Genomic DNA, 22,655 nt, shown 5'->3' on the forward strand with positions numbered 1-22,655 from the left:
GCTTAGCCTAGCCTGCCTTAAACATGTTCAGAACACTTACATTAGCCTACAGTTGGGCAAAATAATCTAACACAAAGCCTATTTTATAATAAAGTGTTGAATATCTTATGTAATCTATTGAATACTATACTGTATTTAAAGTGGAAAACAGAATGCTTGTCTGGGCACAGAATGGTTGTAAGTGTATCAGTTGTTTACCCTTGTGATGGCGTGGCTGACTGGGAACTGCAACTAGCTGCCACTGCCTAGCATCACAACAGGACATCATACCAAATAGCCTGGGAAAAGATCAAAATTCAAAATTAATTTATAGTTTCTACTCGAGGCAGATCACTTTTGCACCATCATAAAGTAAAAAAATCGTAAGTCAAACCATTGTAAGTTGGGACCATCTGTACAAGGGAACACATGGCTCTTCCCTAAAGCTTGAGCCAAAATTGTTGCTTTTTAAATTTGTTTTTGTTTTTGTTTTTGTTTTTACCTTGTTTCTTTGTCTCCTTCCAAGAAGAACTAGACTGGTAGATAGCTACATTCTGTCTACCCCGTATCCCTATCAATCCTTGGTGTATGAATTCACCAGTCCCTTCCTCTTATTCCAGTTTGGGGTTTTTTTGTTTTAAAGTCTTTATTGACTTTGTTACAATATTGCTTTATTGACTTTGTTACAGTATTGTCTTGTATTGACTCTGTTACAATATTGCTTTCTTACAACATTGTTTTTTGTTTTGGTTTTTTGGCTGGAGGCATGTGGGATCCTAGCTCCCTAACCAGGGATGGAACCCACACCCCCTGCATTGGAAGACAAAGTCTTAACCACTGGACCGCCAGGGAAGTACCCCCAGTTTGTTTTCTCTCTTATTTTAACCTGAAGAATAACACAACTCTGGAATGTGAAGTCAAGAGGCCCTTAATTTAAGATGGTGAAGGATGAGTGATAACCTACATGAGAAAAGAATCCAAAAAAGAATGCATATATGTGTATGTATAACTGAATCACTTTGCTGTACACCTGAAACTAATACAACATTGTAAATCAACTATACTCCAATAAAATTAAGATATTATTTAAAAACAGAAAAAGGATGGTGAAGGATGATTGAAAACAAACTTATGGTTACCAAAGGGGAAATGTCTGGGGCAGGGGAGGGGGGAAGGAGGGATAAATCAGGAGCTTGGGATTAACATACAGACAATACTATATATTTTTTTAATAAATTTATTTATTTTTGGCTGCGTTGGGTCTTCGTTGCTGCAAGCGGGCTGTCTCTAGTTGTGGCGAGCGGGGGCTACTCTTCGTTGTGGTGCACGTGCTTCTCATTGTGGTGGCTTCTCTTGTTGCAGAGCACAAGCTCTAGGCGCACGGGCTTCAGTAGTTGTGGCACACGGGCTCGGTAGTTGTGGCTCGCAGGCTCTAGAGCGCAGGCTCAGTAGTTGTGGCGCACGGGCTTAGCTGCTCCGCAGCATGTGGGATCTTTCTGGACCAGGGATCGAACCTGTGTCCCCCGCCTTGGGGATTCTTAACAACTACACCACCAGGGAAGTCCCCACACTACCATATGTAAGATAGGTAACCAACAAGGACTTAATGTACAGCACAGGGAACTCTACTCAATATTCTGTGATAACCTATATGAGAAAAGAATCTGAAAAAGAATGAACATATGTATACGTATAACTGAATCACTTTGCTGTACACTTGAAACTAACACAACAGTGTAAATCAACTGTACTCCAATAAAAGAAAAGAAAAGGTGGTGAAGGGTGAGACGGATAACAAGGATCATGTTTATAACAAAGAGAGTTGTATCCATCCTGGGCTATTGCCATTAAGGGCCTTTGCCCTCCTAAGCTCTCTGTTTTAAATGGCAGAAGACTCCTCTAGTGTTATTACAGACTCCTAGAGTGGGCCCTGTGATACCTCCACATGATTACTCTTTTCTTTTCCTAGAATTTTCTAGGCACACCCCACCAGGTTATGCCCACACACTGATCACCAAAATTATGCTTTGCAACTGCCCTTGCTAGTGCCTCAACCATACCAACATGCCTTGTGGGACTCTGACAGGAGGTGACACCTGTCAATGTTCCTGCCGAAGTCTTCAGATCCTCTCAAGGTTGGGCCCAGGTGTGACAGAAGGATGGAAATGGTGACAGTCTAGTATGGTTAGCAGCAAGTACCATGATATTTGAGTCAGAACTGTTGAATGGAACTGGAGAATCTCCCAGCCCTTCTATCCTTCACCGTCTGGAGTCTGGAGAGGAAAGTGTCTGTTGCAGCATTACTGGGCACTTCCCATGGAGCAAAGAGGAGCACAGACAGGAGGGGTGCTGCTCAGCTGGCAATAAGCCAGCCAGTGCCACTCCCCAGCTCCCCAGCCAGTTGAAAAGCTAAGGGAAGAAGAGCTCTGTCCAGAGCTGAAGGAGGCCAAGAGGCCTGACTTACAGTTCATCAGTCTTTCTCCCTCCCTCTGGCTGCCATTGGCGCTAATTAAAGCTGAAATTTTAGCCACCCGCTCTGTGGGTTGCACACTCCCCCTCCCGTCACTGACCCCAGGCCTGGGCCTGAGCCCAGAGCGTGTGCCGGGAGCAGGGGTGGGGAGGGGGGTGTTGGCCTTGCTGACAAAATCTATTTGGAATTTCTCAAGGTTGTGGTTTGGGGCTTAAGTTTGCCACAGAGTGTGTCTGACGAAAGAAGAGAGAATGCTAGAAAGAGAAAGGGAGCCAAAGAGAGCACAGAGGAAGGAAATAGGGGGAAAACTGAAATACTCCTGCTGTGATTTCATTGGACCTTCTCCTCCCTCTTCCTGAGTGTGAGAAATTCCCATTCTGGATATTCCTTATCATTATTCTCTCTCATATCCTGTGTGTATTCTAGCTGCATCCCTCTCTCCCCAACTATCCCATATATACGTTAGGCTCAGTCAGTGCCTAAAGCCTACCTCCATCAAATTTCCAAATCAAGAATTCTCAGTGCACAAGCAGAAATTCAGGACATAAAGTTTTGCCATAAACTACTGCCCTAAACCAACACCCCTTGCGGTTCTTGCTACCCTGATGCTACCGTCATTTCACCTGATTTTGAGGGTAATTTGGGTAGCAGATATAGCTATTGCCTAGAGGAGCGAAAAGGACTATTTCTACATCCCCTAGCCAAGGAGATGACCTGATAGAGTCAGCATCTTGCAACTCCATAAATATTCAGTTATTTGTAAAGTTCTAAATTTGTGATGCAGATTCCTTTTCTGAATTGAAAATAATTCTTTTCTTTAATAAATTTATTTATTGTATATATATATATATATTTTTTTAATTTTTGGCTGCATTGGGTCTTCGTTGCTGTGCACGGGCTTTCTCTAGTTGCGGCGGTGAGCGTTGGGTCTTCGTTGTGGTGTGCGGGCTTCTCATCGTGGTGGCTTCTCTTGTTGCGGAGCGGAGCACAGGCTCTAGGCGCGCAGGCTTCAGTAGTTGTGGCACACAGGCTCAGTAGCTGTGGCTCGCGGGCTCTATAGCGCAGGCTCAGTAGCTGTGGCGCACGGGCTTAGTTGCTCCGCGGCACGTGGGATCTTCCCAGACCAGGGATCGAACCCGTATCCCCTGCATTGGCAGGCGGATTCTCAACCACTGTGCCACCAGGTAAGCCCTAATTGTTTATTTTCAATGATACTGGGCTAAGAATAGAAAGAAATCAGGATTGAAATAAAAGAAATTCTGTTTTCTCTAGTTATGGTTATCTCCTAAAAGATAAAGGCATTGTTTTATTGAGATTAAATGCAGAAGAGCTCTGAATAAGGAAAGACAAACTATATAGGCAAATAATTCAGTGGGAGAGCATGCTGGTTTTTCTGGTTTCCAAAGTAAAAAACTCCAATTTTGAGTGTAGGAATCCTTATATATGTTTCCCATTAGTCTTGCATCTATCTCCAAGTTCTTTGATTTGGAGCCAGAGAGAAAAGAACCTGCCCTTTTGGGTCCAGGTTCAATGTCGGGACATCTTCAGGACTTGAAAACCCCAGAAAGGAGGTGACCTCATGGTGTGTAGGGTAGGGGTCAAAAACCACAGCCAGAGGACCAAATCTGGTCCCGCAGTCCATTTCTGTGAATTAAGTTTTATTGGACATAGCCATGCCCATTTGCTTATGTATGGTCTATGGCTGCTTTTGAGTAATTATGACAGAGTTGAGTAGTTTCGACGAAGTCCGAAAGCCTAATGTATCTACCATCAAGCCCTTTACAGGGGGAAAAAAAAAAAAGCCAACCCCTGTTTTAGGGCAGTGACCAAGGCAAAATTTGGAGTTGAGGCACAGAGAACGTAAATAGGGCCTATGTTTACATCTCTAGTCCCTCACACCTAGAAGTCCCCCCGCCCCGCCCAGGTTTTTCCACACTAAAAGTCGCCAGGTCACCTGCAGACCATCTGAAATCCTTTGTGGAACCAGGCATGATATACAAAAAGTCACTGAGTGTGGGAGGGTAGGAGAAATCACCCGGCAAAGAATCCAGGACTGGGATCCCAAGTGTGGGTAGAAATATCACCATCTGTATTCACTGGTCCAGTAACTTAATTTATTTTTGTTACAAACAAGAACCAAGAACAAGTCTCGGTACAATAAATTATCCATTCCCACCCCCACTGCTGAAGAAAGAAGAAGAGGCTCAGAGAATCTTAGGTAAAAGTCTTCCTTTGGAGGGTTCCCTTTAACATCTGAATTGGGGAGACAGCTTCCCTAAGGGCCTAGACAGACAACTTTCAGGGTTTTTGAGTGCCCTGTGCTCTGTCCCTTCCCTAAGAAAAACCTCTCTACAACCATCTCCCATTACTCGCTAAGAGGGGGCCCAGGCTGCAGTAAAGGAGTTTGGGAACAAGCAAATAGGAGTGAGTGGTCTCCTGGATACAGGTCTTATGGCCCCACACAATGCCTAGGGCTATCCCTCAAGAGAAAAGAGTGGTCAAACTATAGGGACTCCCCAGCCAAAAGGAGTGTGAATGAGAGTTAAAGGGACCCCAGGTTGGGTAGAGGGGGGCAATACAGTTAATCTCATCTTAGTCCATTCGGATGTTCGAGGAGCAGAAGAGGGTGACAGCTCCCCCTCAAGGCCCTCCTACTGTGGGGGAGAAGGCCACACATCACAGACTCCACCTGACCCCTACCACCCCCAAAGCTGTTTCTAGGTAGATACTTTGAGCTTCCAGGGGCCAAGATTGACCCTGGACAGAAATCAGAGCAAAAGGCTGCAAGGGTGCCCTTCCCCTTCCCCAGCCCCTCAGTGAGGCTGACCCTCACTTACACACGTTGACCCATTCTGTGACCTTGCACTCATCGCATAGCACGTAGCAGCACCAGTGGAAGCGGCAACGACAGCGCTCAACTCGTGTCTGCCGGAGCACGTTGTGGCCGCGGCCACAGCACAGGCTGCCACAGCCATCCAGCAGGCGGCTGGTCTTGTTGCAGGCCCGGCCCCGCGTGCCTGGGGAACCCATGGTGGGGTCTCGCTCGCAGAAGTCAGGAGACTTCTCAAAGTAGACCAGTTCTCCTGAGAGGCGACGGGGACGAAGGCGGGGTTGGAAGGCTCCAGAGTTGCGGTTGTGAGTATCAATGAAGATGGCCCGGCCCAGCCGCTCCCTCAAGGCCGCCCCTACCACCCGGAACTCTGGGGCTGACCTCCAGCACGTCTTGAACTGGCAGCTGCCTGATGTGCCATGACACTTGCATTTCCGCTTCAGGTTTTCAGTTACCACCTAGAGCATCAGCAGGGAAGAGGTGAAAGGGGAGGGCAGCAAATGGACAGAGCACAAAGGCACAGGAGAGGGGAGGGAACAGAGGGCACAGACGGACAAATAGAGGCAAGAATGACAAGGAAATATCAGAAGAGAAAGGGCACTTCGAGGCTGGCTAATAGCCCATCTCCCTCATGTTATGGTTGCAGAACTGAAGCCGGAGCAGAGTGTAATTTGCCCATCTTCAATAACTAGCTGGCAACAGGACTCAGCTCCAGTTGTCCTGACTCCCAGTCCAGTGCTCTTTCCAGAGTGAGCACTGCTAAACCAGGGAGTCTCGCACCCCTAAATTCTGTAGGGAAGACAGCTATAATAATAGCTACCATGTAATGAGCACCTGTCAAGGACTAGGCACTATTCTGGGTGCTCTATGTGCTAGCTCAGTCTTAATGACACTGTAAGGTAGGTATCATGAGACTCTTTTTACAGATGCAAAACTGAGGCCACCCAGCTGGTGAGTGACAGTCACCCACCACATCCTCTTACTATGCTGTGCCTCCCAAGATCTAGCCAGGCCTCGAAAGCTCGGGAGACGGAGGGCAAGTTGCACACACATACCTGACGCCCCACCCTGTTGTTGTGGATTCGCATTCGTGCCTGGATGTCCCGGGGAGCTTCCCTGGAATCCAAGAAATCCCGAGAGAACTTCTCTCCAAAGTCCATGTCATGGTTACAGCCACCCCATTCCCATGTGTCCTGGGGGCCAGGGCTGGGGCCTGAGCCAGGGCCCGGGCTGGGCAGGGAGTGGGGAAAACTCTTGCCCCGGGACAGTGCCTGCAGCTGCAGCAGTTTGGCCCTCAGCCGATCCTGCTCGCCACTGCCCTTCCAGCCGCAGCTGCAGCTCACCAGCTTGCCCAGGCTGCAGGCCGTGGCTACCGCATGCATGACCCCAGCAGCCAGCATGGAGAAGGAAAAAGCGCTCTCTCGGAAACCTGGGGATGAAAAGGTTATGATGGTAGGGGTAAGTCTGACAGGCAGCTGAGAGTAAGGAGGCCAACGGAAATAAACAGCCACACTCCAATTCCAGAAACTCCTGACTCCTGGTCCTGCCTTTTACCAGCTGAGTAATTTGGGAGCAAGTCACACGGGAAATAAGGGAACCGAGAGCACAGAGCCTCAGTTTCCTCATCTTTAAAGGGAGAGGATGGTTTGAGATCATCCCTGAGGCCCATTCTTGCTCTGTAAGTCTGGGATTTTCAGGTATGGATGAAAGAGCTAGCCTAAAGGGAAAGACCCCTGGGGTTGAGAGATGACTAAGAGAGAGTCCCTGAGGTCTTTGAAGATGTGTTCACTCAGTTCTACATCTGAAAGCCTTAGAAATTCCCCAGCCCTGCAGGTGGGGTGGAAGCAGAGTCCTTTGGTTGTGTGTGTGTGTGTGTGTGTGTGTGTGTGTGTGTGTGTGTAATTCAAGGTTATTTTAATCAGTCTTTTAACCAACCTACCCTCCACCACTCCAACATCCCCAAAGTACGGGAGCTGTGGAGCTGTCCTTCCTCTTTCCAGCTTCTAGTTTTATATTTGCCCATCAAGACTAGCCTTTATGTTTATCCTAACCTGCTATTACTCTATAAAACACTGGGAGAGGGAGAGAGGTGTGGGTGATTCTCCCTAAGGCCCTCTTAAAATGTTGGCTTCTTTGTTATGTTTTGGGGGTCACAGAGGCTCAGGATGACAAGCCTTTCCCAGGCTTAGATAGGCATGCTTCTCATTTAGGCATCAAAGCCTTCGCCTACACTAGGCCCTGTGGAAATGGAGGGGGTCCCTCACTTCCTTCTAGGCAGGGGCTCTCTGGAGCCCTGAGTGGATGAGAGACAGCCCCTCTCTAGGGGCCAGGCCTCTCCCACCCCGGGATGCAGGGCTCCTGGCCCAGCCTCCCGATCCTCCAGCCCCAGCCCTCCAGGGGGGAAGCTGTCTGCACAAGTCTTGGGAATTCCCCTGAAGATGGTAGCTGCCTATTAACCCTGTGGTCCCCAAAGTATTGCCCCCACCCTTGGGCTGAGCCTGAGATGGATGTTTACTCCTCTAGGGAGTAAACTCCGGCATGGCCTGGCAAGAGACAGGGCTGCCGCTCAGACCAGGGCCCCCAGACCAGGCCCCGCAGTGACCTGTTCTCCGCCCCTCTAGCCGCTCCTCACCTGCTCAGGTGAGAGCCACCTGGGGCCCTCACAGCACAGAGGAGGGGGATGCTCCCCGACTTCAAAGCCATCAGGGTCTTTGTTCCCACCTTCTGCTCCTGGGAACCCCAGTAATTAGGGGAGTAGGTTTAACCCTTAAACGGTTGGGGGCGTCACCCCACCCCCGCTGAGGCTCTGGGGACACCAGCCTGGGCTTGTCCCATGGAGAGGGAGGGACAGAAAACTGGGGGAGGGGAAGAAGGGGGGCATTTGAAGTTTCCAGGGCTGGGGGCATCTCTTGCTCACAGGGGCAGCCCAGATCAGCTGGGCGGAGGCAGGAAAGGGGCGGGGGCGCCTAGGGTAGGGGAGCAGGGACCCAGCTGCCTTGCCGGCAGTGCGCAGGTGGAAGTCAGAAGCACGGGGCCCCAGACGGGTGGCCAGACCCTACTCCGCGCGCGGCTCCGGGGGGAATTCCCGGAGAGGCCCCTCCCGGAGTCGTGAACTCGTCCCTTCCCGCCTCCGCTCGCCTCGGCCTGCCCCCCGCCCCCCAGCCCCGGCGGCGGCACAGACCCGCCCCGCCAGGCTCACCGCGCTTGAGGATGGCGCTGTGGTGCGGCAGGCGACCGCCGCCCTCGAGCGCCGAGCAGTTCCAGCGCTGGTCACGCAGCTGGTGCTGACACTCGTGGACCGCGATGTGCAGGCCCTGAAGCGCGGACGCCGTCACGTCGGGGCTGCGCAGGCACAGGCCTAACTGCCGTTTGCTCAGGCCCGACAGCGTCAAGCATATGGTGTTGGCGGTCAGCGGCGGCTCGCCGGGCAGCTTCAGACCCAGAATCTCATTGCTTAGGGCCCTGGGAACCGAGAAGGCATTTGAGGGTCAGTGGTCCAGGCCTCGCGCCCCCTCTGACTCCTCCCGCCCCGCCTCTAGCCCAGGGCTTTCTCTCGTGGGCTGGGTGACAGGGGAACTGCTCACCGACTGCACAAAGCCAGGAACAGGAGACCCGCGAGGCCCGAGGGCGGAGGCCGCAGCCGCGGCTCCTCCCGCATGTCGAATCCCGGGCCCGAAGGCCCCGGTGGGCAGATCGATCAGGGCCTGCGGGACAGGGAGACTTAAGGATGGCTCCGGAATAGGGTGGCTCGCCTAGGCAACCAAAGGATGCTCAACTTTGGGCTCCTAACTCACCAGTGCCACCCCACCGACCGTTCTCACCCCCCTCAAACAAAACAATAAAGATCACGCCTTGATTCCCAGAGTACCTGGGCCCTGGAGGAAGAGTCCCCGCCTAGAAGCTGGGACTTACGCTAGTGCTCTGGAGCCGATCTAGCCAGACACAATGCCTGGCACACAGACACACTCACGTGCAAACAGAGGTATAGACTCACAAACAGCTCTCCACTACCTTGCCCACCGCTCCCTTTTCAAGGGCCCCAAGACTGGCTTCCCCTGCCCAACACAGCTTCACCCTCTCACTGGGCTGCTGGGCAGGACTGAGAGAGGGTTCCCCACCACCCCCAGATGGCAGGGCGGGAGTGGGGGGCTGTCGCCTCCAGGTGCCGTCTAAGGCCAGCAACTTCTCTGAAAAGGGTGGAGAAATGGGCTCCCCATCCCACTCTGCCCGCTTCGGCCCCAGTAGGGAGCGAGGCGAGGCTCCAGGTGCGGCAAAGTCAGGGAGGGGACTTTGGTTCCCTCCTGAAAGGGACCGTGGCGCAAGCTGAGACCTCTTCCTCATCTGCCACCTTTCCTAACTACATGTTCCCCTCCTCCTACCATCGCCCGTCTGGTCCCCACCAGGTCCCCAGTCTCAGTCCCCACCCCTTTGCTCTCGTTCATTGCCCTCCAAATCTGGGGCCACTCCTTTATTTGCGGTGTCTTTATTTCTGGCGATATCCCTGGCTCTCTCCGCATCTCTGTGCCCCCGTGGGCGGATGCGTGTCTGTCTGTCTGACTGCCACTGTGCCCGTCTCGTCCCCGTGTGCGAGTCCCTGCCCTCCCTGCTCTCCCGGTCCCGATTACCTCCAGCTGCTCTCGTGCAGAGTCCGCCACTGGCGCGGTTGGGTAGCCTGGGCTCGGGCTGTTCAAACCGTGGGGAGACTGCGTCGGGTTCTGCCCCCTCGGCAGAGCCGCATTCTTCCAGGGCAGGGCCACTCCTCTTCGCCGCTTCCCCAGCGCCGCCGCGGCCGCCGGGAGGAAGGGAGGGAGGAAGGGAGGGAGTGATCGAGAAAGCTAGCAGGCGGGCGAGCAAAGAACTGGGGGCTCTGGCTCTACTCGCGCCGAGCTCACCGGCGGCTCTGCCGCGGCTGACAGAGCTGCGGCCCCTCCCCGAGCCCGGGGCATCCCCACCCGACTCCTCGCACCCCCCGCCATGACCCGGGGAGCCCAGCCGCTCCCCCTCCTCCCAGCGCACACACACACCCTCTCCCCCGACGCCTGGGTTCAGGCTTGGCCCCGCTGAAGGGTGAGGTGGGCCAGAGTTCCGCTCACCTGCTCTGGGACCGCCCAGGCTGCAAGAAGGGTGCAGTGACCCAGTCTAGGGAGCCAGGACCCTGGTCCCAAGTGGTCATTTCTCTTTGCCTCAGTTTCCCACTGATAGTTGGATGGCTGCAAGGTGCCCTTGAGAAGATGAAGATGGAGCTGAGATCGAGCTTCTGTCGCTGGACAGTCTTGGGTAGAGCCCTCAGAGAGAGCACAGTGCAGGGCAATCGGAGCCGGCAGGAGCAGCTCCCTTCTGGGTGGCTTGGCTTCTGCCCACCTCCGAGCCCTACGCCTGCCCCTTGGGAGGGGTCAGCTCTGGCCTCAGAGTTTGGCTTTAGCAGCGGCTCGGGTAACTCCAGAGATCTTCAGCCTGCCCCAATGCTTCCCCTTAGCTTACAGGCATCCTTGCCAGCAGAGGTCTCCTGCCCTTCCTAGGATCCCGGGTCTGCACTCCGCGTGGCCCATATTCCTGCTCCAGACTCTCAGACTTGCTTCACGTGGAAGGAGGAGGGCCTCGGTATCCCGAGCTGAGCCCGGCCCAAGGACAGCCAGGGAAAGAGCCTGATCCTGGGTTGCAGATACGGAGGCAAACCACCTTAGGGAGCCCCAGTGGCAGCGAAGGGGTTAGGCGCTGCTGCGCTCCTGCCTGACTCACCCTCCCAGCTCTAACCACTGTGGGCTATTTTTGCCAGAGAGGGGCCCCAGGCTTCCCAGCCGCCCCCCGCCCCTGCCAGACCGCAGCCCAAGGCACCGCTGGCCCCGCGCGCCCAAGGCTGGCACGTTGACTCAGAGACAGGCCCCCCGGGGAAGCAGGGCCACGGGGCTGAAACCCACAGCCCCAGTCATCGCTTCCTTGGTACTGGCCATGTAGCTCTGCTGGGCAGCCAGCCTCCAGTCTGTGTGGCTGCAGGTCCTGCCCCGTGCTGCAGGGGGCATTGCTGTCTAGGGGGCGAAGCTGTCTGAGGGAGATTAATGACTTTCATCTGGTAGGAAATGTATTAATCACCTTCCTGTGCCAGGCCTCAAGCAGGCTAGGGAGGTGAAAGCGCCATGGTCCTGACACTGGACAGCTGTGACCACGGAGGGTTGCTTGCTCCCCTCTGCTGTCCTACCTCGGGGGGAGAGGGGAGTATAGGAGAAGGAGCCCTAGAGCTCTTGCCCCTCCTTCCTGTTTAGGGGCCAAGAACCAAACCGTGTATGGCTTTTGAGGCCACCAGAATCTGCACCCCGACTCAGTAGCTTTTGTCCTTACACCTGGATTCGGTGATCCTCACCAGTGTCCTTGTCCTTCTCCCTGGATGTCAGCCTGGAAGTTTACCTAGGGCCCTGGAAGGGGGGACGAGGTCTCCTATGCCCCTCTTCTCCCACAGGGGGACCTCTTGGATGCTCGTATTTCTCCATGTGTCTCCAGTTTCAGACTGTTCCTTCTTATTCTACCCTTGTTGGGCTGCCGTATAGCCAGGTGCCAAGGAAGGGCCAGGGTCAGAACTACTGCCACAGATTCCAACTTCTTAGTGACCCCAGGGCTCCCCAAGCTGGCCTATCCCAAGTCCAAGGACCCATACTCCTGTTCCCTCTCCCTGCAGAAGCCCAGCTCTGGGACATGAGGCCACAGGCAGGCAGACTGGGTGGCCTGAGCTGGCCCCCAGTGCCCTTGGCCCGACCGGCTGGCCTGAGCACTGACCCGCAGGCGGCTGGAGGGTGGTGTGGCAGGCGGGGCCTGGAGAGGGCTGCGGGTACACACCCATTGCCTAATACCCCAAGCACGCGGCCAGCTCCAGGAAAGGAGAGGGGCGGGAACCAGAGGGACCTTGACAAGGGTTGGGGCCATGACAGCAGGGGGAAAGTGAGGGACTGTCATCGCTTCAGGGAGGGAAATGGGAGCAAACTGATCCCCCTTCCCATCAATGGGAAGGGTAGGGGGCTGCCTTCCCATCATGGGGATGGACGCACCGAGAGCAATCTGAGAAGAACACTGGGGCCCTATAGGGCGGGGGTCAAAGAAAAGGGAGATTGGGGGATCGAGCAACTGAGGCGTCGGCTAAAGCTGAGTACAGTCTCGAAAGCCTCCTCCTCTTCCTCCCCCTCCTCCCCCCACCCCGTGTTTGCCTTGGCCCAGGGTCCCGGGTGACTCATCTATTGCTGAGCCGCTGATAGGGGCGGCCAGGCCCGGGGAACCCAAATTATAGGCCCTGGAGGGATGGATGCGCCCGCGGCGGCGGTGAGCTCAGCTGCGCTGCCCACCCTCCGCCTCTCACGCCTTCTGCTGCAGCACCGTAGGCCACCACCCGGAGGCACCAGAGGTTCCGCAGCCCGACTACGCTGGACTCCCGAGAACCCCCCCACACACACACACCCAACCTATCTGTGAGATTACCCTCGACAGAACTTTGCCCCCTTCTCTACCAGAGACTGATGCCTTCCCAGCCCAAGGAGACAGTGCCACCTGCTGGTGCTTCAAAGGAAGGTAGGCTCCCCTGCCAATAACTCTCAGCCCTGGCCCCCTGCTTCCTCCCCAGACCCCATCTAGGTAAAGCCTCTCTCCCCTCTGACATATCTCTCTCATTTCTATTTCAAGGGGGGCGGTGGCTTGCTACTAATTTTCTACTTTAAGCCTTTAAAGTTATCCATGGTCAAAAGTGATACAAAGAAAAATAAAGCAGGGTAAAGGAGATAGGTAGTGGAATTAACATTTTATACAGGGGGAGGAAAAGGGAAGCAACAAATTCATGGAGATAGCTGAGGAAGGGCATTCCAGAAGACAGAAAAGCAGGTGCAAAGATCTTGGGACAGACACTTACTTGGTACGTTCAAGGAATTAGCAAGGAGGCCGGTGTGGCTGGAGGGAGGAACCCACAGGGGAGAGAGTGGTAGGCAATGAAGTTAGAGGACAAGGAAGGAGCAAGGTCAGATTATATAGAGCCTTGTAGGCAAAAATAAAGATTTTGCCTTTTCCTTTGAGTGAGATAGGGAATCACTGGAAAATTCTGAGCAGAGAATGAAACGATCTTACTTTGTTTTAGAAAGAATGGCTCTGTGGAAAATAGACTATGGGGCCCAAGGACTGGGGCTGGGAGAGCTGTTAGGAGGTTATTGCAATAGTACAGGAGAGAGATATGATGGTGGCTCTGACCAGTGTTGTAGAAGTGGAATGGTAAGAATGGATCCGATTCTACATATATTTTGAAGACAGAAGGGCAAGACTGTTTTCTTTTCTTTTTTTTACTGATTTGACACAGATTATAAGAAAACAGATGAGTCAAGGATGGCTCTAAGATTCTTGTCCTGAGCGACTGAAAGGATGGAGTTGCGATTTACTGGGATGGGGATGACTGAAAAAAGAGCAGGTGCAAGGGAAGAACTGGGAGTTCAGTTTTGGACATTGTACATTTTGAGGTGTTTATTCAAGTGTTAGATATGCAAGTCCAGAGTTCAGGGCCAGAGATAAAAGTAGGGAGCATGAGACTGGATAGTTCACCAAAGGAGTGAGTGTAGACTGAGAAGAAGCTCCAGATTGAACTGGGGTGCAGTTCAATGAGTTATGTAGAAATTGGGTACAAAGGTGGAACCAGATAAAGAGACTGAGCAGCCAGGGAGGTAGGAACGGTGCTCCAGAAATCGAGAGAGAATATTTCAAGGAGGAAGTGTTCAACTTTGTCTGCTATTCCTAAAAAGTTTGTTAGGATGAGAACTGAGATTTGACTGTAGAGCAAAACGGAGGTCATGGATGATTTTTATAAGGAAATGTAGTGGGTTAGAAGGTGTGATTAGGGTGGTGGAAAGACAGAATAAAGAAAAGAAACCGGCATTGGTGATTAAAGCAACGCTTTTGAGTTCTGCAGTAAAAGACAGCAGAGAGGGGATTCCCTGGTGGCGCAGTGGTTAAGAATCTGCCTGCCAATGCAGGGGACACAGGTTCCAGCCCTGGTCCGGGAAGATCCCACATGTCGCGGAGCAACGAAGCCCGTGCGCCACAGCTACTGAGCCCACGTGCCACAACTACTGAAGCCCGTGCTCTGCAGCAAGAGAAGCCACTGCAATGAGAAGCCCGCACGCCACAATGAGGAGTAACCCCCGCTCTCCACAACTAGAGAAAGCCCTTGCACAGCAATGAAGACCCAATGCAGCCAAAAATAAATTTATATATATATATATATATATATATATATATATATATATATATATATATAAAGACAGCAGAGAAATGGGGCAACGTTGGGTGGTAATGTGAAGTCAAACAAAGTTCTGGGGTTTTTTAGATGGGAGACATTACAGCATATTTGTATGCTGATGGGTATGATCCAGTAGCTAGGTAAACCGATGACGCAGGAAAGAAGGAGAGGACGATTGATAGAGCGACGATTTGATCTAAATAGGAATTTGGGCCAGGTCATACAGAGTGTGACCAGACCTAGAGCCCTCCCACTCTTCCCCACTATTCCTGGTGGGTGGAATGGTGGAACAAAGGATACTGAATCCTTCTTTCCTCTCTTCCCACCTCTGCTTGTCACCAGTGGCCACAGACAGGACTGCCCTGTCTTCGAGCCCAGCTCCCTCCTCCATGATGTTTTATCAACCCACCAAGCCAAAAGATGTGACCCAGGCCCCAGTGGGAAGAAAATCCTAAGGGACAAAGGACAGGCTGCCCATGGTACACTGTCTATTTACTTGAGCCATCTGTGCTGGGTTGCCTCTGCAGAGGCCACTGGCTTTTAGACCCGTGGAAGATGCTGGGCCAGTACACCTTGTCCCTCAGGGGCAAATCCTTGGAGGGGACAAGCATGCTGGACTGGGCAAAGGGCCTGGAAAATACATTCCCCTCAAAAATAACCTCCATCAGGCTTCATTTGTGTTAATATGCATCTCTTTTAAAATGCAAGTGCCCCAGGAAGATTAATTAAACTTATCAAGCATTTATTTCTTAGAGTGATTTCCCTGCATTGGAGGGGAAGCCTGATCATTTCTGGGACTTGGAACACTTTAGGATCAGGCCTGGGTATGTTGCTCAGTCAAAAAGCATCCGAAAGGCAGAGGAGAGGGAAAAGAGAGGATCAAAAAGGGAGGCAATCAGCTCGGTGCTTTGTGACCACCTAGAGTTGTGGGGTAGGGAGGGTGGGAGGGAGACGCAAGAGGGAGGAGATAAGGGTATATAGGTATATGTATAGCTGATTCACTTTGTTATAAAGCAGAAACTAACACAACACTGTAAAGCAATTATACTCCAATAAAGATGTTAAAAAAAAAAAAAAGGGAGCGACTTCCCTGGTGGTCCAGTGGTTAAGACTCCACGCTCCACATGTAGGGGCCCAGGTTCGATCCCTAGTCAGGGAACTAGATCCCACATGCTGCAACTAAGACCTGGTACAGCCAAACAAATAAATAATTTTTTTTTAAAAAAAAAAGGAGAGGCAGGAAGATCCTAAAGACCATTTTTCTTTATCTGCCAATTTCAGGAAGAGCTCCCAGCCTGCTATTGCTGCACAGTCACAAGCAGCCAGTAAGGTGGAAAGAGCATGGGCTTTGAGTCAAAACAGTCTGGGTTTTAACCTGGCTCTACCGTTTATTCCCTCGTTAGCTGTGTGGCCCTTGGATAACTGCCCAATGTAGTTTTTCCTCGGTAAAATGGAGAGACAGGAGAGACCTAAAGGAGGAGATCCTCCGTCTTCCAGGGGCCACCTGTGTGTGGTGGTGGGGCATGAGAACCAGGCTGGCAGTGCCCCCTATGCCCCATATAGGGAACAGCTGCCACTTCTTCGATAGGAGGCAGAGGTGGCCTTGAGGCTGAGATGGAGTCCTAGGAGGAGGGACTCCCAGGACTCGTAGAGATGGTCGCAGGTGCTCTAGGTAACCTGGCACGGTGAGAGTGAAGAGAGCCAGAGTTTGGGGGGGAGAAGACAGAAACCTGGCAGAAAAGTTCAGAAAGAAGCAGAAACTTGGAGACACAAGTTCCCTCTTCTGGGTTCAGTTTAGCCAGCAGCCCTTCTCTTCCCAGCCCCTCCATGTACACCCCTGACATCTGCTCCACTGCCCTTCCTTTCTGAGCCTAGTCCTTAGAGACACTGCCACTCATCCATCTTGATACCACCTTGGTTACAGGCGTAGTCCCCCTCCCCCAGTGACATGCACAGGCTGACACATGCCACAGGGTGACACACTATAGGATGGCATGAGGTACGCCGGGTGAGAGTGACACACCTATGCATATTTAATCGCCCACTCAACCGCCCACCTCCGCACACAGTTCCAGACACTCTTTGTTCCTCGGCCAACCTTCTGGGTCTCTCCTGACGTAGCTGCCACCTCCTTCCCGACACCTAGGAGATGATGCACTGCCCCAGGTGGTGACAAGACGACTAGATGACCCTTTCTGACCTGAGCTAAGTTCCAAGATTCCTGGGAAAGGCTCCTCACATCCCTCTTCTGAACATGGATTTTCTGTGCACAAGGACACCCGTGAGTGTGCGCTCTCAGAACACACTCACACATATTCTCACCCGGAGTCTCATTTGCACTGTCCCACTTTAGCGCGCACACACGCAGCCACTTGTGCACTCCTTCCAGCCCACCTCACAAGCACAGACTGCCGCTGCCTCAGGTCCCTCTCCATGGTGGGGCTCTGTGTGGTCAGCGCATCCCCCAACCCACCCCTGGGACTTCCCTGACCACAGCCCCAGCCCCACCCCAGTCTCCCCCCTTTTCCTTCTCTGTCCAGCCGTCGGGGGGTCCTGGGAGGGGAGGTATCTCCCCAGAGTCGCTGCCCAGAACCACAGCTTTCCTTCTTCCACTCAGGATGGGGGAGAGAGGAGACGCCGGCGGGGACCGGGGTGACGTCGAGGGGACAGCCCCACAGCAGGCAGCGAAGCGGTTGAGCTCCCGGCAGTTTGTGCCCGCAGCACACTGGTCGCCGCGCCCCCTGGCGGACGCTGGTCCCCGACGGGCTCCGGACGCGGAGAGGAGTGAGGCGGGCGCGCGTGGGAGGGCGTCCCAAGGGGAGGGGTCGGCGGCCAGTGCAGGTCCGGAGGCGGGAGCCACCGGGTAGGGGGCGGGGGTGAGCCCCGACGGCCAGCCCGTCAGCTCTCGGCTCAGACGGGCGGGAGCCACGGCCCCGCTCGCTGCCCATTGTCTGCGCCCCTGACCGGTGTGCCCTGGTGCCACAGTGCGGCCCGGCGGGGCAGCCTCCTATCGTCACTTCAGCCAGCGCCACAACTATAAGAGGCGGTGCCGCCCGCCGTGGCTGCCTCAGCCCACCAGCTGGGACCGCGAGCCATGCAGCCCGTCGCCCGCCCCCGGGGCTGTTAGAGCCAGACTGCGGACTCTCGCCACAGCCGCCACTGCCGCGTCCAGTCCCACCGCCGCGGGCAGCAGCCAAAGCCGCCCCAACTGCAGCACAGAGCGGGCAAGGCCGGGCAGGCCATGGGGCACTGGGCGCTGCTGCCTGGCTGGGTTTCCGCTACGCTGTTGCTGGCGCTGGCCGCTCTGCCTGCAGCCCTGGCCGCCAACAGCAGTGGCCGATGGTGGTAAGTGAGCTGGTGCGGGGTCGCCACTTGTCTCGGGGCACAGAGCCAGGGGCCAGCCCCATCCAGCTCCCACGCTCTGGGATCCGTCCGCAGACAGGCTCTCTCCAGCGCTCTGACTTCCCTTTGAGACACCGAGGGGCGCTCTGGGGCGGAGCTGCTCCAGAGGATCCAGCTCTGCTTAAGTGGGGTGAATGGTCCGCCCGGTGGCCCACAATACTCCAGCCAGGGAGCCCACTCCCATCTAGCACCGCCCTTCTTCCAAGAGCCCCAAACCGAGCCTCACAGCGGTAGTCACACCACAGGTTTCCCAGCCTCGGGAGAGAAAGGGCAGGCGTGCACTCAGAAAGAAGCCAAGTAGAGGGTGGAACTCCCAAGCATTTCACGCCTTGGGTGGGCATGGATGGCAGGCCAGGGTTTGCTCACCAGGCTGCCCGGAAGCAGGCTCTGAGAACCAAGGTGAATATCTAGTCTCCGGTTCTCCGTGCCTCTGCTGTCCAGCTCCGGGCGCAGGGCCCCCGAGCAGCCCTAAGATCCCTGGGAACACAAAACTCTGGACGCCAAGTCCTTTCAAACTAGTAAGCCTGGGAGCGCGGAACTGTTACCTTGCTATTGATCCCGCCGCTCTCGCCAGCAAATAGCTCCAGGAAGAGGACAGGGTGGGCATGACCTTTCTGGTTAGGGTGCAGGTCCCCTTCCAGAGCTTGAGCTCCTATCATGCGTCTCACCAGGGGCATCGTGAACGTAGCCTCCTCCACGAACCTGCTGACCGACTCCAAGAGCCTGCAACTGGTACTCGAGCCCAGTCTGCAGCTGCTGAGCCGCAAACAGCGGCGGCTGATCCGCCAGAACCCGGGGATCCTGCACAGTGTGAGCGGGGGGCTGCAGAGCGCTGTGCGAGAGTGCAAGTGGCAGTTCCGGAACCGCCGCTGGAACTGTCCCACAGCTTCGGGGCCCCACCTCTTCGGCAAGATCGTCAACCGAGGTGGGTACCCAGGAAGGTGACGATTCCTGGACCAGGGGAACGCACGGTCACCCCCAGGGCAGGGGCGGGCAAGTGCAGGGAAGATGTCCGGGGCACCTGCAGGGTCACACGATCCACCCGCCAAGAGCTTCATGCCAGCACTAGCTCTGGGCCAGACTCGTTCTACCAGGGGCTTTCAAGCCGTGCACCTCGGGCACGAAGCTAACTTTTCTGAGCCACTGCCCCAGAGAAAGGGAGTTCCGAGTCGTGGACGCTGGCTGGCCACTGCTGTCCCTCAGCCCCTCTCAAAGCTGGTCTCTGCGGGCGTCTCTTACCTCCAGCCCAGCAAGTCTTGCATCGCTGACGAGGGCCGGGCCGAAAGTTTGGGCTGCGGAGAGGTCTTGGCGGTGCAGAATTCCTCCACTCCCCTCTTTCCGGCTTTTCTCTCTGGGGCTGCCCCACTTCCACCGAGAAGCCAGAATGCTCCCTGAGTCTCAGTAACGTGTGATTACAAGCGTGGCCGTGGTTGCGTGCCCACGCACTTGCTTTCTCCGTGAGACCAGCTTCCCAACACAGCCCGTCGCCGGGCTTTCAGGAATCTAAGGAAGGATTTGGGGCGTGGGACTCAAGGGTCCCAAGCCCTCCACTGAAGGTGCCTGCTGCACCCCCGCGTGCCCCCTAGCTGATCCCCGCTCCCTTCCCCAACAGGCTGTCGGGAAACAGCATTTATCTTCGCCATCACCTCGGCCGGGGTCACCCATTCGGTGGCGCGGTCCTGCTCGGAGGGCTCCATCGAGTCCTGCACGTGCGACTACCGGCGGCGCGGTCCTGGGGGCCCCGATTGGCACTGGGGAGGCTGCAGCGACAACATCGACTTCGGCCGCCTCTTTGGCCGGGAGTTTGTGGACTCCGGGGAGAAGGGGCGGGACCTGCGCTTCCTCATGAACCTTCACAACAACGAGGCGGGCCGCACGGTGAGCGGGCTTGAGGGTCACCGCACCCGAAACGGAATGGCAGGGTTCTCGGAGTCCCTCGCAGAGGCTAACCTCGAACTTGGGAAGTAACGGTCGGTGATAAGGTCATGGGGTAGGGTAAGGAGCCAGGCGAGGGCGTCCGGAGAGCGCGGAGGCTTGGAAGGAAGCCAGAGAATGAAAGAGACAGTGGCTGACAACTGAGAGGTTAGAAGTCATGTAACCCATAGACTGTATTGCCTACAGCCCCTCCACTGTACAGGTTCAAAAAACCAGGTTGAGAGGCAGAGACAGATTCGCCGGGTGGAGCAGAGTTGGGCTTAGTGTCCAAATCTCTGCGGGACATTTCGCGCCTCCCTTCCTCTGTGCGCGGCTAGGCCTGGGCCTTTGCTGAGGTTCCGGCGACGTCCGGGAGGGGGCGGTATCTGGGAAGGTGGCCCTGACTCTGACAGTGCCCTGGAACACCCTTTCTTCTCCGTTTCCCCCAGACCGTGTTCTCCGAGATGCGCCAGGAGTGCAAGTGCCACGGGATGTCCGGCTCGTGCACGGTGCGCACGTGCTGGATGCGGCTGCCCACGCTGCGCGCCGTGGGCGACGTGCTGCGGGACCGCTTCGACGGCGCCTCGCGCGTCCTGTACGGCAATCGCGGCAACAACCGCGCCTCGCGGGCGGAACTGCTGCGCCTCGAGCCCGAGGACCCCGCTCACAAGCCTCCCTCCCCCCACGATCTCGTCTACTTCGAGAAATCGCCCAACTTCTGCACATACAGCGGACGCCTGGGTACAGCGGGCACGGCAGGGCGCGCCTGCAACAGCTCGTCGCCCGCGCTGGACGGCTGCGAGCTGCTCTGCTGTGGCCGGGGCCACCGCACGCGCACGCAGCGCGTCACCGAGCGCTGCAACTGCACCTTCCACTGGTGCTGCCACGTCAGCTGCCGCAACTGCACGCACACTCGCGTACTGCACGAGTGCCTGTGAGGCGCTGCGCGGACTCATCCCTAGGAGCGTTCTCGTCAAGCCCACCCCCAAACAGATTCGCTGGCACCTAAGACCCCGATCCTCGCCCACCCAGCCCCTTCAGCCACACTCCGCGACTCCTACGTATCCGATCATTTCTCCCACCTGCTCCTACTGGGGACTCCTGAAACCACTTGCCTGGGGCGGCATGAACCCTCTTGCCATCCTGACTGACCTGCCCCGGACCTACCTCCCTCCACCTCCGCGGGAGACCCCTTGTTGCACTGCCCCCTGCTTGGCCAGGAGGTGGGAGAAGGATTCGTCCCCTCCTCCATCAGCGTCAGCTCCTGGCATGTAGCTCTGTCTCCTCCACCGCGCCAGCAACCTGCCTGCCTCTCTCCCTCTCCTTTATCCTCCGTTTTTTCCAGGTCCCCACATGCCCTTCCCATTCTCCTGCCAAGGGTGCAGACCCTGAACACACACCTGAGCATCAGGGCCTTTGTCCTCCCCACCTACAGCTGAAGCGGGAGGTTCCAGGGTGAAAGGGCAGCTGTGGTGATGTGGAACATGAGGCTGGGGGACCCCGCAGAAATATCCCCATTCTTCCAGCCTCTGTCGTGGAGCCATTGAACAGCTGCCAGCCATGCCTCCCTCAGCCACCTCCTACCCCCTTCCTGTCCTGCCTCCTCATCAGTGTGTAAATAATTTGCACTGAAACGTGGATAAAAAGCCACAAGTTTGGTTGTTGTAAATAAAACTATTTATTGTGCTGGGTTCCAGCCTGGTTTGCAGAGACCACCTCCACCCAACCCAATCCTCTCCATTCTTCTCTCCTTTTGCCCTCCAGCCTTTTGTGACCCCTCTTTTCCTCTCCCCAATTTCTCAAAGATGCCTTTGCATACCGGAATCAGTATTTCCTTCCACTGTAGCTATTAGTGGCTCCTCGCCCCCACCCATGTAGTATCTTCCTCTGCAGAATAAAATCTCTATTTTTATCAATGACTTGGTGGCTTTTCCTTGAATCCAGAACACACTATTGCTTACCTCCTTTAAACAAATAAGATACATTGATGGGGAACTGGTTTCCTGACCCTGAAAGAGGACTCTGAGATCCTGTCCCTTGGATGGCCCTGATGAGGTCACTGGGGATCCAGATCTCCAGAAGAACCCGGTCAGGAGTCAAAAGATGCTGCAGGGTCCTTCTTCCTCTTTGAACACCAACTGGCTCTGTGATATTAGGCAAGTCCATAACTCCCTCAGTTTCTTCCCTTGCGGAGAGGGGATGAAACAAACAAACTTGGAGCCTGCCTTTCCTATGTAGATGAGCTGTTGTGAAAATCGCTCTAACTGAGTGATGGCTATGATGGTGTTCTGAAAAGAAACCAAAGAAGAAAGAGAAACCCCAAACAGAAGGGGTGCTGCTGCTCCTGGTGTAGAGCTTTCGGTCCCCAAAGCCTATCTGGGCCAGCTGTGGTCACGGTGTTGGGCAATGGGGAAGCCACTCCCCTTCCCAAGACAAGGAAATGCCACATTAGGATGCCAGCTTCCAAACCTTGGGCTACGTAGGATCCAGGTAACAGGTGATAGGCTCTATTCCTGGACCCAAAAGCTCAGAGATGATGATGGGGGAGAAGAAAGGAGCAGGAGGGTTAGAACTCAAATAGAGGCTAGTCGTAAACCAGTGTAACTGAAAGGAAACCCAGGTGTGGTCCATAACCTAACCATGAAGCTAGCCATTTCCATAAAGAGCCCAAATGAGGATTGTTACTAACTACACCAATATGATACTTCTGTGTGCATTTCACCAGATTGGAGGGGAGTACTAATCCTGCCCACAGCCCGAAACCTACCTCTAACTCGAATCCACTCCCTTTCCCTAGGTCTAGG

The 22,655-nt window shown here is 54.7% G+C and overlaps 2 protein-coding genes across 2 annotated transcripts; one reads left to right on the forward strand and one right to left on the reverse strand.

Moving 5' to 3' along the window:
• Positions 1-4,547: 4,547 nt before the first annotated feature.
• Positions 4,548-11,008, reverse strand: WNT10B (Wnt family member 10B). The gene is made up of 5 exons (XM_049694656.1): positions 9,905-11,008; positions 8,864-8,983; positions 8,479-8,741; positions 6,335-6,708; positions 4,548-5,737 (listed from the first exon to the last, which is right to left on the reverse strand). The coding sequence occupies exons 2-5, from the start codon at positions 8,935-8,937 to the stop codon at positions 5,279-5,281; spliced, it is 1,170 nt and encodes a 389-aa protein (XP_049550613.1). The 5' UTR covers positions 8,938-8,983; positions 9,905-11,008; the 3' UTR covers positions 4,548-5,278.
• Positions 11,009-17,447: 6,439 nt separating this feature from the next.
• Positions 17,448-21,770, forward strand: WNT1 (Wnt family member 1). The gene is made up of 4 exons (XM_004274378.2): positions 17,448-17,880; positions 18,609-18,862; positions 19,550-19,815; positions 20,301-21,770. Exons 1-4 carry the CDS (start codon positions 17,777-17,779, stop codon positions 20,787-20,789), a joined length of 1,113 nt encoding a protein of 370 aa, XP_004274426.1. The 5' UTR covers positions 17,448-17,776; the 3' UTR covers positions 20,790-21,770.
• Positions 21,771-22,655: the final 885 nt, after the last annotated feature.

Source organism: Orcinus orca, chromosome 11 (genome assembly GCF_937001465.1).
Source record: "Orcinus orca chromosome 11, mOrcOrc1.1, whole genome shotgun sequence".
NCBI lineage: Eukaryota > Metazoa > Chordata > Mammalia > Artiodactyla > Delphinidae > Orcinus > Orcinus orca.

What these genes read in the sequence shown, in the direction of transcription:
- WNT1 (XM_004274378.2), top strand. Translation starts at nt 17,777, where the DNA reads ATGGGGCACTGGGCGCTGCTGCCTGGCTGGGTTTCCGCTACGCTGTTG. An exon ending in CGGCAAGATCGTCAACCGAG is followed by an intron (nt 18,863 to 19,549) that starts GTGGGTACCCAG and finishes CTTCCCCAACAG; the next exon opens with GCTGTCGGGAAACAGCATTT. An exon ending in ACAACGAGGCGGGCCGCACG is followed by an intron (nt 19,816 to 20,300) that starts GTGAGCGGGCTT and finishes CGTTTCCCCCAG; the next exon opens with ACCGTGTTCTCCGAGATGCG.
- WNT10B (XM_049694656.1), bottom strand. Translation starts at nt 8,937, where the DNA reads ATGCGGGAGGAGCCGCGGCTGCGGCCTCCGCCCTCGGGCCTCGCGGGT. An exon ending in TTCCTGGCTTTGTGCAGTCG is followed by an intron (nt 8,742 to 8,863) that starts GTGAGCAGTTCC and finishes CTCGGTTCCCAG; the next exon opens with GGCCCTAAGCAATGAGATTC. An exon ending in ACAACAGGGTGGGGCGTCAG is followed by an intron (nt 5,738 to 6,334) that starts GTATGTGTGTGC and finishes CTGATGCTCTAG; the next exon opens with GTGGTAACTGAAAACCTGAA.